General features: G+C 51.2%; 1 protein-coding gene across 40 annotated transcripts in view; it reads left to right on the top strand.

Annotated features, from left to right (window-relative positions):
* EML2 (EMAP like 2) overlaps positions 1-15,173 on the top strand; it is a 38,113-nt gene that overhangs the window by 10,828 nt on the left and 12,112 nt on the right. For 35 of the 40 annotated variants that reach the window (XR_003725235.2, XR_013409855.1, XR_013409856.1 and 32 more), the window contains 8 exons: positions 308-457; positions 2,134-2,203; positions 2,302-2,412; positions 5,410-5,505; positions 7,057-7,191; positions 8,936-9,035; positions 14,314-14,468; positions 14,619-14,744. Coding sequence is in view for 22 of the 40 variants with exons in the window: in XM_077980292.1 (XP_077836418.1) it covers positions 308-457; positions 2,134-2,203; positions 2,302-2,412; positions 5,410-5,505; positions 7,057-7,191; positions 8,936-9,035; positions 14,314-14,468; positions 14,619-14,744 (943 nt within the window). In the remaining 18 variants the exon portion in view is untranslated. Of the gene's footprint in view, positions 1-273; positions 458-2,133; positions 2,204-2,301; positions 2,413-5,409; positions 5,506-7,056; positions 7,192-8,935; positions 9,105-14,265; positions 14,469-14,618; positions 14,745-15,173 lie in introns of all 40 variants that reach the window. The other 5 variants (XM_077980290.1, XM_077980289.1, XM_077980301.1 and 2 more) reach the window with 3 other exon arrangements.

Here is a 15,173-nt window from a genome sequence, read left to right as displayed (position 1 = left end):
TAATCCCAGCACTTTGGGAGGCCGAGGCGGGCACATCATGAGGTCAGGAGATCGAGACCATCCTGGCCAACATGGGGAAACCCCGTCTCTACTAAAAATATAAAAATTAGCTGCGCTTGGTGGCGTGTGTCTGTAATCCCAGATACTCAGGAGGCTGAGGCAGGAGAATCGCTTGAACCAGGGAGTCGGAGGTTGCAATGAGCTGAGATTGTGCCACTTTTCAAAAAAAAAGAAAAAATAAATAAAAAGAAAACAAACAACAAGAACAAAAAGACACATTCCTTAACCGACCCCTGGGTGGCTCCAGCTATGGCTACCGTGGCCGAGACTGCCGAGCCAATCTTTATTTGCTGCCCACCGGGGAGATAGTGTACTTTGTGGCCTCCGTGGCTGTGCTATACAGCGTGGAGGAGCAGAGGCAGCGACACTACCTGGGACACAACGATGACATCAAATGGTGAGATGTGGGAGGGAGGGGACGGGAGGGAGCTGTGGCCGGAGGTGGAGCTCCAGCCCCTGCCTCTCTAGGCCTCTTTTCACATTGCCGCCCTGTGGGGTTTGGGGCGAGGCCAAGACTTTGCTCCTTCTCCAAAGCCACCAGCTGCCCTCAGGCTGAATTCAGTGGGAAAATGTGGATTGAATATCAATATTTCAATATTTCAGATGTTTTAGTTGGGTGTGGTGGTGAGCCCCTGTGGTCCCAGCTACTCGGGAGGCTGAAGCGAGAGGATCATTTGAACTCAGGAGGTCGAGGCTGCAGTGAGCTGTGATTGAGCCACTGCACTCCAGCCTGGGTGAAAGAGCAAGCCTTATCTCAGAAAAAATTCAGACAGTGAATTCACTCAATTCCTGGATCTTTCCCTTCTTTTGAAAATCTGGGGCTGGGCCCAGTGGCTCACACCTGTAATCCTAGCACTTTGGGAGGCTGAGGCGGGTGGATCACGAGGTCAGGAGATCGGGACCATCTTGGCTAACATGGTGAAACCCCGTCTCTACTAAAATCACACAAAAAAATTAGCCAGGCATGGTGGCGGGCACCTGTAGTCCCAGCTACTCGGGAGACTGAGGCAGGACAATGGCGTGACCCCAGGAGGCAGAGCTTGCAGTGAGCCGAGATCACACCACTGCACTCTAGCCTGGGTGACAGAGCGAGACTCTGTCTCAAAAAAAAAAAAAAGGAAAAGAAAATCTGGGGCCGGGCGTGGTGGCTCAAGCCTCTACTCCCAGCACTTTGGGAGGCTGAGATGGGCGGATCATGAGGTCAGGAGATCGAGACCATCCTGGCTAACATGGTGAAACCCCGTCTCTACTAAAAAAATACAAAAAACTAGCCGGACGTGGTGATGGGCGCCTGTAGTCCCAGCTATTCGGGAGGCTGAGGCAGAATGGCATAAACCCAGGAGGCGGAGCTTGCAGTGAGCAGAGATCTGGCCACTGCACTCCAGCCTGGGTGACAGAGCGAGACTCTGTCTCAAAAAAAAAAGAAAAGAAAAGAAAATCTGGGCAGCGAGGTGGCTCACACCTGTAAAACCAGCACTTTGGGAGGCCAAGGTGGAAGGATCGCTGAAGCCCAGGGGTTGGAGGCTGCAGTCAGCTATGATCCTGCCACTGCACTCTAGCCTGGGAGACAGAGCGAGACTCCATCTTTTTTTTCTTTTTTTGAGAAAAAGGCCGCCACCACGCCCCGCTAATTTTTGTACTTTTAGTAGAGACAGGGTTTCCCCATGTTGGCCAGGCAGATCTTGAAGTCCTGACCTCAGGTGATCCGCCCGCCTTGGCCTCCCAAAGTGCTGGGAGACTCCGTCTCTTGAAAACAAAAACAAAAACAAAAAAACTGAATAGGCATTCCAGACAATTCCTCGTGGTTGGAGCTGGGTGGTGTAATCCCCCTTAAATCAGTGTGCTCTCCTGGCCGCTATTTGAAGTACAGACCTGCGTCCTGCTGGCGTTTGAGTTAGAGACCCCAGGCCTAAGTCTTGCTGCTGAGCCAGCGTACCCGGAGGGCATCCGCTTACTGCTATTAATGGACTAAATACACGTTTATTGACTAAACTGAACCAGCCAATTTGTGGAATGAATGTCCTGGGCCTCCTCTTTCCCACTGAGCCCTGGTCTGTCTGTCCCTTTCTGCAGCTTGGCCATCCACCCGGATATGGTCACCATCGCCACGGGACAGGTGGCGGGCACCACTAAGGAAGGGAAGGTAATGGAAGGGAGGGGAAAGCCGAAAAGAGTGCAGGACGCAGTTGTGGGGGACAAGCAGCTGGTCCCCTCAAGATAACAAGCCTCTCTTCCCTGCAGCCGCTGCCACCCCACGTGCGCATCTGGGACTCAGTTTCCCTCTCCACCTTACACGTGCTGGGCTTGGGGGTGTTTGACAGAGCCGTGTGCTGTGTAGGCTTCTCCAAATCTGTAAGTCCTTCGCCCACGCTAACCCCGCCCCCTCACCCCCAAAAGGAGGGCAAGTGCCCGCACCTTTTCACCCGTCCCTTGGGTTAAGAGCTAGGAATTCTGCTGGAGGCGTGGCCCGCCTCTGTGACGTCACAATGAGGGCGTGGCCTCATTCCAAGGGGCGGGTGAGTTACCGTGCCTGGCCAGCTCTCGCAGGCATTTTTAAACCCAGTACCTAGGGCCCAGCTGCTCCTTGCCCATTTGCAGGCGGGTTTTGGCATGTCCGGGCAGAGATAAGTGCAGAAAGCGAGAGTAAGCCTTTAGGAATTTGGAGAGCAATGACAGCAGCAAAACATCCAAGTGTGTGATTGTGGGCTTTTTTGTAAAAAAATCATATTTTGGCTGGGCATGGTGGCTTATGCCTGTAATCCCAGCATTTTGGGAGGCTGAGGTGGGAGGATCATTTGAAGTCAGGAGTTTGAGACCAGCCTAGCCAACATAGTGAAACCCGTCTCTACCAAAAAAATACAAAAATTAGCCTGATGTGGTGGCGGGCGCCTGTAGTCCCAGCACTTGGGAGGCTGAGGCAGGAGAATTGCTTGAACCCGGGAGGGGGAGGTTGCAGTGAGCCAAGATCACGCCACTGAACTCCAGCCTGGGCAACAGAGCGAGACTCCGTCTCAAAAAAAAAAAAAAAAAAAAAAAAAAGGACAGATATGGTGGCTCACGCCTGTAATCCTAGCACTTTGGGAGGCCGAGGCCGGTGGATCACAAGGTCAGGAGTTTGAGACCAGCCTGGCTAACATGGTGAAATCCCGTCTCTAAATGGCGTGAACCCGGGAGGCGGAGCTTGCAGTGAGCCGAGATCACGCCACTGCACTCCAGCCTGGGAGACACAGCGAGACTCCGTCTCAAAAAAAAAAAAAAAAGAAATCCCGTCTCTACTAAAAATACAAAAATTAGCTGGCCATGGTGGAAGGTGCTTATAATCCCAGCAACTCGGGAGGCTGAGGCAAGAGAGTCACTTGAACCTGGGAGGCAGAGGTTGCAGGGAGCCGAGATCGCGCCATTACACTCCAGGCTGGGCGACAGTGCGACACTCCATCTTTAAAAAAAAAAAAGAAAGAAAAGAAAACTCTAATTAGCTGAGTGTACTAGTGTGGGCCTGTACTCCCAGCTACTTGGGAGGCTGAGGTGGGAGGATTGAAAGAGCCTAGGAGATCGAGGCTGCAGTGAACTGTGATCACACCACTACACTCCAACCTGGGCAATATGGCAGGACCCTGACTTAAAAAAGTAAAAAATGAATAAAAATTGGTCAGATGCGGTTCATGCCTGTAATCCCAGCACTTTGGGAGGCCAAGATGGGTGGATCATTTGAGGTCAGGAGTTCGAGACCAGCCTGGTCAACATGGTGAAGCTCTATCTCTACTAAAAATACACGAAAATTAGCTATGTGTGATGGGCACCTGTAATCCCAGCTACTCAGGAAGCAGAGGCAGGAGAATCACTTGAACCTGGGAGGCAGAGGTTGCAGTGAGCTCAGATCCCACCACTGCACTCCAGCCTGGGGGACAGAGTGAGACTCTATCTAAAAATATATATGTATATATATAAATCATATTTTACATTTGTATCATATTTGATTAAAATATTGGTCTTCAATGGATTAGGGAGTAAAAAATACCCAGTCTCCTGCACAGATAGCTTAAGAAGCACTGGATTGGAGCCTCATGGGTTTTCTGAGGCCTAAAGAAATGTTTAAGAGCTTGGGGTGGGGGTAAGCTATATTGTTACCAAAGGTGTGGGAAAAATAAAACCTTGCCAAATCAGAATTAACCTGTATTTAATGAAAGGCATAAAAACCCAACATTGGCCGGGCGAGGTGGCTCATGACTGTAATCCCAGCACTTTGGGAGGTGGAAGTGGGTGTATCACCAGAGGTTAAGAGTTCAAGACCAGCCTGACCAACATGGTGAAACCCTGTCTCCACTAAAAATACAAAAATTAGCGGGGCATGTGGTGGCATATGCCAGCTACTTGAGAGGCTGAGACAGGAGAATCGCTTGAACCAGGGAGGCGGAGCTTGCAGTGAACCAAGATGGTGCAACTGCACTCCAGCCTGGGCAATAGAGTGAGACTCAGTCTCAAAAAAATAAATAAATAAATTAAATTAAATTAAAATAAAAAACCCAAAATAATACCAACTTGGTTAATTGCTGAATTTCACCTACATCAGTCATTCTATATATATGTAAATGCAAATGAAATGATGTCAGCAAGAATTCCTGGCTAGGGGTGCTGGCTGCAGAGAAACAATAGCTGAAGGCAAATGAGATGAGTTTCTTAGGGATGAGTCATTTCAAGGCATAGTATGAAAACCATTTCAGATGTCTTCACAGCTTCTAATGGAGGGTGTATTTTAATGTGTTTCCTGCGAAATGGCAGGGCCTTTGAAGGTCTTTTTTTTTTTTTTGAGATCGAGTCTCTCACTGTCGCCCAGGCTGGAGTGCAATGGCATGATCTTGGCTCACTGCATCCTCTGCTTCGCAGCTCAAGCGATTCTCCTGCCTCAGCCTCCCAAGTAGCTGGGATTACAGGCACCTGCCACCACGCCTGGATAATTTTTTGTATTTTTAGTAGAGACGGGGTTTTACTATGTTGGCTAGGCTGGTCTTGATTTCCTGACCTCGTGATCCGCCCACCTTGGCCTCCCAAAGTGCTGGGATTACAGGCGTGAGCCACCACGCTCAGCCTTTTTTTTTTTTTTTAAATATTTAAATTTGTTTTGTTTAAGAGACAGGGTCTCCCTATATTGCCCAGACTGGCCTCAAACTCCTGGGCTCAAGCGATCCTCCCACGTAGACCTCCCAAAGTGCTATGATTACAGGCATGAGCCACTGTGCCCAGCCTGAAGGTTTTAAAACAGGCCTGTGTGGTGAATGCCTTGATGGGCATGGGGGAGGATGGGTCCTGACTCCCCTTGCCTCTGTCCCCCTCCTCTCTCCTCCTCTTTAGAATGGGGGCAACCTGCTGTGCGCAGTGGACGAATCCAATGATCACATGCTCTCGGTGTGGGACTGGGCCAAGGAGACCAAGGTGGTGGATGTTAAGGTGAGGTGACTTTTCTCATCCTCTCCCCCTGGGTGCCACTGTGGGACTTGCCCAAGCTCAGTGGTTAGGAATCTGCAATGAGATAGACCCGTGTTTAAGCCCTGGCTTTACTCCTTGCTGGCTGTTTGAGCAAGCCGCTTGTCACCTCAGAGCTTCGGTGGCCTCATCTATAATATGGGGATAATAGGCTGGGCAAGGTGACTCGCACCTGTAATCCTAGCACTTTGGGAGGCCGACATGAGAGGATTGCTTCAGCTCAGAAGTTTGAGATCAGCCTGGGCAACATAAGGAGACCTATCTCTACTTAAAAAAAAAAAAAAAAAAGGCCAGGTGCGGTGGCTCATGCCTGTAATCCCAGCACTTTGGGAGGCCAAGGCATGCGGATCACCTGAGGTCGGGAGTTCGAGACCAGCCTGACCAACATGGAGAAACCCTGTCTCTACTAGAAATACAAAATTAGCCGGGCGTGGTGGCGCATGCCTGTAATCCCAGCTACTTGAGAGGCTGAGGCAGGAGAATCTCTTGAACCCAGAGGTGAAGGTCGCAGTGAGCCAAGATCGCACCGTTGCACTCCAGCCTGGGCAACAAGAGCTAAACTCTGTCTCAAAAACAAAAAACAAAAAAACAAAAAAAACTCCTGGCACTTAAAAAAAAAAATAGCTGGATGTGGCATACACCTGTAATCCCAGCTACTTGGGAGGCTAAGGTGGAAGGATCGCTTGAACCTGGTAGGTTGAGGCTGCAGTGAGCCATGATTGCACCATTACACTCCAGCCTGGGCAACAGCGTGAGATCCTGTCTCAAAAAAAATAAATAAATAGATAAAATAAAATGGGGATAATGGTAGCATCTTCCTCGTAGGGTCTTGGTGAGTAGCATCTTCCTCATAGGGCCTTGGTCAGGATGTGGGGATATGTGGTGTGGTGGACCAGGCCCAACAGAAGGGTGGGTTTGAGGTGGCTGCTGACTCTGCAGTCCTGTGGTGTCTCGATTTGCCTCTCTGGAAGGTGACCTATTTTATGGATGAGGCATGGTTAGGGGAAGACATACTTGCCTCAGGTTGCATACCTATCCTGGCTGGGGGCAGGAAACTTGGGTTTTGTTCTATTTATTTACTCAAAAAAAAAAAAAAAAAAATCCAGGCGTGGTGGCTCACGCCTGTAATCACAACACTTTGGGAGGCTGAGTCAGGTGGATCACGAGGTCAAGAGGTCGAGACCAGCCTGGCCAACATGGTGAAATCCCATCTCTACTAAGAATACAAAAATTAGTTGGGTGTGGTGGCACGTGCCTATAATCCCAGCTACTCGGGAGGCTGGGGCAGGAGAATTGCTTGAACTCAGGAGGCGGAGGTTGCATTGAGCCAAGATCATGCCACTGCACTCCAGTCTGGGTGAGAGAGCAAGACTCCTTCTCGAAAAAAAAAAAAAGGAAAAGTTCAGGTGTGCAGCATACAACCCGAACAGCTGTACAGGGCAGTCCTGTGAGGGGCGGGTATAGTAGCCTTGGGGACTTTGAGATCTTCATTCAGAATCTCCCCCACCCCCAAAGTGCTCCAACGAGGCTGTATTGGTGGCCACCTTCCACCCCACGGACCCCACTGTGCTTATCACCTGCGGGAAATCTCACATCTACTTCTGGACCTTGGAGGGGGGCAGCTTGAGCAAGCGGCAAGGCCTCTTTGAGGTGAGTGCCAGGGATTTGGGGGACAGGCTGGCCCTGAGAGAGGTAGTCAGGGACAGGCAGGGAGGCAGCAAGATCCCCCACAGGGTGGCCGGGGTTTGGGATTACAGGGACGCTGAGATGTTGCCTGCTGGGGCCTCAGTTTCTTTCTCCATACCATGGTGATGATCCGCCTTAACTCTGGATTTAAGAGGGTGGCCGGGCACCATGAGGTGGAAGGATCGCCTGAGTTTACGGCTGCAGTGAGCCGTGATCACTCCAGCCTGGGTGATAGAACGAGACCCTGTCTCAGAAAAAAAAAAAAAAAAGTCGTGAGGATTCAAAGGGATGAAGAGTATAGCAGCTCCTAGCAGATAGTAAATGCTCAATAAATGGGTACTGTGGCGAGGTGGCTCTCGCCTGTAATCCCAGCATTTTGGGAGGCTGAGGTGGTAGGATCCCTTGAGCCCAGGAGTTCGAGACCAGCCTGGGAAACATGGTGAGACCTCATATCTACAAAAAATACAAAAATTAACCGGCATGGCGGTGCGCACCTGTAATCCCAGCTACCTGGGAGGCTGAGGTGGGAGGATCGCTTGAGCCAGGGAGGTTGACACTGCAGTGAGCCATGATGGTGCCACTGTGCTCCAGCCTGGGTGACAAAGTGAGACCCTGTCTCCAAAAAAAAAACCAAAAACAAACAAACAAAAAAAACTGGGGTGCTGCAGTTGTCAATATGAGGGATAATCAGAGAACTCGGAGGCTGCCTGGCTGAGAGAGCCACAAGCTGAGGCAGACAAACTGAGTGGGAAGCAGAAGGTGGGAAGACACAGGGCTTCCTCTCCTAGGGGTCATTGCCTTTGGTGAGAGATGGGGCTTCCACCCCAAAAAGGGAAGCCCAGAGAACACTGGGCATAGGGATGAAACAGAGACACTGAGAAGGTGGAGTGAGGCAGGGAAGGGGACGTAGAGAGACTGAAGGTGAGGAGGGAGGAGGAGAGATAGGACGAATGAGGCGCTGACAGGAGTGGAGAAGTTAGGGGGACCAGGCCGGGCGCGGTGACTCACGCCTGTAATCCCAGCGCTTTGGGAGGTGGAGGCAAGTGGATCACGAAGTCAGGAGTTCAAGACCAGCCTGGTCAACGTGGTGAAACCCCATCTCTACTAAAAAAAGTACAAAAATTAGCCGGGTGTGGTGGCGTGCGCCTGTAATCCCAGCTACTTGGGAGGCTGTGGCAGGAGAATCGCTTGAACCCAGGAGGTGGAGGTTGCAGTGAGCCGAGATTGTGCCACTGCACTCCAGCCTGGCGACAGAGTGAGACTCCATCTCAAAAACAAAAACAAAAACTAAACAAAATTAGCCGGCCGTGATGGTGCAGGCCTGTAATCCCAGCTACTTGGGAGGCTGAAGCAGGAGAATCGTTTGAACCCAGGAGGTGGAGGTTGCTGTGAGCCGATATGTACCACTGCACTCCAGCCTGGATGACAGGTGAGACTATGTCTCAAGAGAAAGAGTCAGGGGGACCAGAGAGACGGCAGGAAGTGGGCCCAGGGGTAGGAAAGCGAGACAGTTGTGGTCAGAACCTCTAGGCCACCGGAGCACTGCAGGCGGGATGGAGGCAGGTGGGAGAAGTGATGCTCCACGCAGAGCCTTACACCCAAATGCATACAGGGGATTGCCTGGCCACGGTCCTGGGTGACAGATGACCTCTGGGAGGCTACCTGCTTCAGTGACGCTCTGAAACCTTCCTTTCCTCCCCCACCTTAGAAACATGAGAAACCGAAGTATGTGCTGTGTGTGACCTTTTTGGAAGGTGGCGACGTGGTCACGGGGGACTCTGGGGGGAACCTCTATGTTTGGGGCAAAGGTCAGTGTCACCCTATTTGTTTGGTCCCCAATCCAGTCTTCCCAAACACTCCTGGCTCTGCCTCCCTTCGTGGAATGCTGCTTGTGTGGAATGAGTGTAAACGGATGTCCAATTCCAACACCCCCGTCAAGGCTCAGCTCAAATATCCCCATCTCCAGGAAATCTTTATTGACTCCCCTCTGCCTTGACCTCTGGAAATCCCCTGTTAGGGATCAAGTCCAGATTATCAATGAATGGGTTAGTTCAGTTGTGGTTAGATGATGAATGGATGGATGGGCGGATGGAAGGAAGGACGGATGGGCAGATGCTTTGTCCCAGAGTGTGGATCAATGAATGAGTGAACGAAGGAATGAATGAAGGTGTGATCCTAGGAAATGGATGGAAGAATAAGTAAATGAATGTGTCATCCTCCTTAAAGGGAGAGTGACTAGGTAAAGGAACAAATGAGTGGGTTGTTACCACTAATGGCTAGCTATGTTAGTAAATAGGTTTTGTTTTAGGCAGTGGATCTATACAGCAATGAATGAATGAGTGAATGAATGGATGGTTGTTTCAGCCAATGGATTAATGTGTTATGAAGAACAGATTGTTCCAAGAAGTTAATCAATGATTGGATGAATAAATGACTTGATTGTCTTAGCCAATGGTTGAGTGAAGAAATGCTTGTTCCAACCAATGGATGACTTTATTAATAAACTAATGGGTTGAGGCTGGGAGAGTGGCTCATGCCTGTAATGCTAGTACTTTGGGAGGCCGAGGCAGGAAGATTGCTTGAGCCCAGGAGTTCTAGACCAGCCTAGGCAACATAGTGAGACCCCATATCTACAAAAAATTTAAAAATAATAATATGCTGGGCGCAGTGGCTCATGCCTGTAATCCCAGAATTTTGGGAGGCCAAGGCAGGTGGATCATCTGAGGTCAGGAGTTCGAGACCAGCCTGGCCAACATGGTGAAACCCTGTCTCTACTGAAAATACAAGAGAATTACCCAGGTGTGGTGGCGTGTGCCTGTAATCCCAGCTAGTTGGGAGGCTGAGGCGTAAGAATTGCTTGGACCTGGGAAGTGGAGGTTGTAGTGAGCTGAGATTGCACCACTGCACTTTAGCCTGGGTTACAGAGCAAGACTCTGTTTAAAAAAAAAAAAAAAATTAGCCGGGCATGGTGGTGGGTGCCTGTAATCCTAGCTACACGGGGGTGGGGGAGGTTGAAGTCGGAGAATCGCTTGAACCCTGGAGGCAGAGGCTGCAGTGAGCTGAGACAGTGCCACTGCACTCCAGCCTGGGCAACAGGGCAAGACTCCATCTCAAAAAATAAAAAAAATAAAAATAAAAAAGAGAGCCCAGCTTACCTGGAGGAAGTGAAACCACATTTGAGTCTTGAAGGATGGGAAATTAAAGAGAATTATTGTTTCTTCCTCTCCTCTCTCGGTCTCCTTCCTGACCTCACAGCCTTCAGCCTCGCCACCTCCAATTAGGTTTGTTCCCAGAAGCAAATGTAAATCTGACCCAATCCCTCCCCTTCCATTGCTCCCAGGTTCCCTTATGACAAGTCCATGCTCCTCACTGAGGCCTCCAGGACTCTGCCCGATCTGGCCCTGCCGTCTCCTGCCTTGACATGCATGCCCTTGTATGTTACACTTAATCACACCAAATCTCTATTAGTTCCCTCAGTTATCCATGTTCTTGCCTACTCTCTGCTTTTTGCAACAGAAACTTGTTCCTTCCACTTGGAACATTTTCCCGTCCTCTCTTGTCCCAGCTGACTCCTACCCTACCTCCAGATCCTTGCTCAGCTATCTCCTCCTCCAGGAAGCCCTCCCTGACTCACCTGGCTGGGTGGAGCCCTCTATGGGATCTCAGTCTCCTGGGTGTGCGCCTGAGTCTTCTGGGCCTGAACACCTGGGGTTAGCGCTGACTTACAGTGAGCCTTGCAAGGGTAGGGTGTGTGGTTGCCTTGGTCACCACTGTGTCCCCATATGAACCTGGGCCCAGAGCAAATACTGGTTAAAGAATTATTGATTGGGCCAGGCGCGGTGGCTCAAGCCTGTAATCCCAGCACTTTGGGAGGCCGAGACGGGCGGATCACGAGGTCAGGAGATCGAGACCATCCTGGCTAACACGGTGAAACCCCGTCTCTACTAAAAAATACAAAAAACTAGCCGGGCGCGGTGGCGGGCGCCTGTAGTCCCAACTACTCGGGAGGCTGAGGCAGGAGAATGGCGTGAACCCGGGAGGCGGAGCTTGCAGTGAGCTGAGATCCGGCCACTGCACTCCAGCCTGGGCGGCAGAGGGAGACTCCGTCTCAAAAAAAAAAAAAAAAAAAAAAAAGAATTATTGATTGAATGGGTTAATGGATAAAAGAATGGATAGGCAGATTGCCAGATGGGCAGATAGACGGGTGAATGGGTAGATAGATGGGAAAATAGAAAATGGGTGGATGTTTGTTTTTTGTGTTTGTTTGTTTGTTTGTTTGTGTTGTGTTTGTTTGCTTGTTTTTGAGATGGAGTCTTACTCTGTTGTGCAGGCTGGAATGCAGTGGTGCGATCTCGGCTCACTGTAATCTCCGCCTCCTGGATTCAAGCAATTCTCCTGCTTTAGCCTCCCGAGTAGCTGGGACTACAGGCGCATGCCACCACACCCAACTAATGTTTGTATTTTTAGTAGAGATGGGATTTCACCATGTTGCTCAGGCTGGTCTTGAACTCCTGACCTCAAGTGATCCACCCGCCTTGGCCTCCCAAAGTTCTGGGATTACAGGCGTGAGCCACCACGCCTTGCCTAAAATGGATAGATAGAAGGATGCATCAACTGGTGAATGGTAGTTGACTGAAAGAGAGGATGGGCTGGTTGAGGTGGCTAGCGCCTATAATCCTAGCACTTTGAGGGGCTGAGGCAGGAGGACTGGTTGAGCCCAGGAGTTTGAGACCAGCCAGGGCAACATAGTGAGACCTCATCTTTACTTTTAAAAGTTTTTAGGCCAGGCACGGTGGCTCACACCTGTAATCCCAGCACTTTGGGAAGCCGAAGCAGGCAGATCACGAGGTCAGAAGTTCAAGACCAGCCCGGCCAACATAGCAAAACCCCATCTCTACTAAAAATAGAAAAATTCACCTGGCATGGTGGCGAGCACCTGTAATCCCAGCTACTCAGGAGGTTGAGGTGGGAGAATCGCTTGAACCCAGGAGGTGGAGGTTGCAGTGAGCAGAGATGGCACCATTGCACTCCAGCCTAGGGGACAGAGTGAGACTGTCTCAAACAAAAAAAAATTTTTTTTAATAAAGGATTTTTTTTTTTTTTAAGACAGGGTCTCACTCTAGCGCCCAGGCTGGAGTGCAGTTGTGCCATCACAGCTCACTGCAACCTCTGCCTCCCAGTCTCAAGTGATCCTCCTGCCTCCCAAGTACCTGGGACTACAGGTGCCCACCACCAGGCCCAGGTAATTTTTGTATTTGTTAATACAGATGAGGTTTCGCTATGTGGTCCAGGCTGGTCTCGAACCCTTGAGCTCAAGTGATCCACCCGCCTCAGCCTGCCCTCTCTCTCTTTTTATTTTTTTCTTTTTGAGACGGAGTCTCGCTCTGTGCCCAGGCTGGAGTACAGTGGCATCATCTCGGCTCACTGCAAGCTCCGCCTCCCGGGTTCATGCCATTCTCCTGCCTCAGCCTCCCAAGTAGCTGGGACTACAGGCACCTGCCACCACACCCAGCTAATTTTTTGTATTTTTAGTAGAGACGGGGTTTCACCATGTTAGCCAGGATGGTCTCAATCTCCTGACCTCGTGATCTGCCCGCCTCTGCCTCCCAAAGTGCTGCGATTACCGGCATCAGCCACCGCGCTCAGCCAGCCTGCCCTCTCTTTTTAAAAAATTGTCTTTATTAGGTTGGGTGCCATGGTTCATGCCTGTAATCTTGGCACTTTGGGAGGCCGAAGCGGGCAGATCACTTGAGTTGAAGAGTTTGAGACCGGCCAAGAGAGTGAAACCCTGTCTCTACTAAAAGTACAAAAATTAGCTGGGTGTGGTGGCACATGCCTGTAATCCCAGCTACTCCAGAGGCTGAGACATGAGAATCACTTAAACCCAGGAGGCAGAGGTTGCAGTGAGCCAAGATCATGCCACTGCACTCCAGCCTGGTCAACAGAGCAAGACTTTGTCTCAAAAAACAAAACAAAACAAAACAAAAAACAAGAGAGGGCAAATGATTGGATGAGAGGTGGGTTGATGGATAGATGGCAGGGTGGCTGACTGGATGGATCAGTAGAGAGATGGGTGGATGAATGGGTAGGGTGATGGATGGATAGTCTGGTGGATGAATGGGTGATGAATGGATGAGTGGGTAGTGTTCATCTAACAGACCAGTAGATAAGTGAGTGGATGGATGGATGGGTGGGTGTATAGGCCAAAGGGTGGATGGATGGATGGGTAGATGTTAGTTCAGATGGTTTAATGAATGGATGATAAGGTATTGTATTTGAGTGGGTATGTGGCAGGTGCTTGGGTGGTTGGGTGGGTGGAAGAGCAGATAGAAAGGTGGAAAGGTGGGGCCGGGCATGGTGGCTCATGCCTGTAATCCCAGCACTTAGGGAGGCCGAGAAGGTGGATCATTTGAGGTCAGGAGTTTGAGACCAGCCTGGCCAACATGGTGAAACCCGTCTCTACTAGAAACTCAAAAAATTAGCCAGGTGTGGTGGTGGGCACCTGTAATCCCAGCTACTTGGGAGGCTGAGGCAGGAGAGTCACTTGAACCTGAGAGGCAGAGGTTGAAGTGGTCCAAGGTAGCACCACTGCACTCCAGCCTGGGCGACAGAGAGACTCTGTCTCAAAAAAAACAGAAAAGAAAAGAAAAAGAAAGATGGGGCCGGGCGCGGTGGCTCAAGCCTGTAATCCCAGCACTTTGGGAGGCCGAGGCGGGTGGATCACAAGGTCAGAAGATCGAGACCATCCTGGCTGACATAGTGAAACCCCGTCTCTACTAAAAAGATATAAAAAAAAAAATTAGCCGGGCGCGGTGGCAGGCGCCTGTAGTCCCAGCTACTTGGGAGGCTGAGGCAGGAGAATGGCATGAACCTGGGAGGCAGAGCTTGCAGTGAGCCGAGATCACGCCACTGCACTCCAGCCTGGGCGACAGAGCGAGACTCCGTCTCAAAAAAAAAAAAAAAGAAAAAGAAAGGTGGAAAGGTGGGTGAGAATGTATGGACATAGGCTTGAGAGTTCAAGATGCTTTCAGGGGTCAGCACAGAGGTCGCTTCTCCCTGTTGACCCTGCCCCTGGCCACCCTGCAGGTGGGAACCGTATCACACAGGCGGTGCTGGGCGCCCATGACGGTGGCGTGTTTGGGCTCTGCGCCCTGCGGGACGGGACGCTGGTGTCCGGAGGGGGCCGTGATCGGCGGGTGGTCCTCTGGGGTTCTGACTACAGCAAGCTGCAGGAAGTGGAGGTGAGGAGGGGCAGTGGGCTCAGATGGGGGTGGAGAGACCCCCCCATCTCACCAGGGCTGCCAACACCAGACCCTCCTCCCCACAGCATGTCACCCCACGCCCACCCCTGTGTGCATCCTACTCATCTTCCCTCTTATCTGCCCACCCAGGTCCCCGAGGACTTTGGCCCTGTGCGCACTGTGGCAGAGGGCCACGGAGACACACTGTACGTGGGGACCACCCGCAATTCCATCCTGCAGGGCTCCATGCACACGGGCTTCTCGCTGCTGGTCCAGGTGCGCCTCCCTCCACTTCACCCCTCCCCTCTTCCCAACTCTTCCCCTTGTCTTCCCTGCATTATCCACTCCCCCTCCCCACTCCTAGTTCTCCTCACCTCCCTGCTGTGTCCCTTCTCTGACCTGGCCCTGACCCAGGACCCCTTCCCAGGATCCAGCAACCAAGAGTTTAACTCCGAGCACAGCAGAGGGGCCCCAGGCCCCTGCTCCAACTGTGCTGCCTCCTGCCACTCTGATTGGGGGTGGCATCCTTCAGGTTGGTGAGTGTCCCTACAGGTTGTCCCATGGCTGCAGACACCCTGGCCACACACCTCTCGGTCTCCAGCTCCACAGACTGGGGAAGGCTCTGCTGGAGTCTGCTCGCATTTCTTCTCGAAGCTCAAATGCCTGCTCCTCCCTTCCTGGCCTCCTCCCTCCCTCCCTTGTCCC

This window comes from Macaca mulatta, chromosome 19 (assembly GCF_049350105.2).
Source record: "Macaca mulatta isolate MMU2019108-1 chromosome 19, T2T-MMU8v2.0, whole genome shotgun sequence".
In the NCBI taxonomy this organism is placed as follows: domain Eukaryota; kingdom Metazoa; phylum Chordata; class Mammalia; order Primates; family Cercopithecidae; genus Macaca; species Macaca mulatta.
The sequence above is the reverse complement of the archived record's forward strand: the minus strand, read 5'-3'. Positions and strand labels throughout refer to the sequence as shown.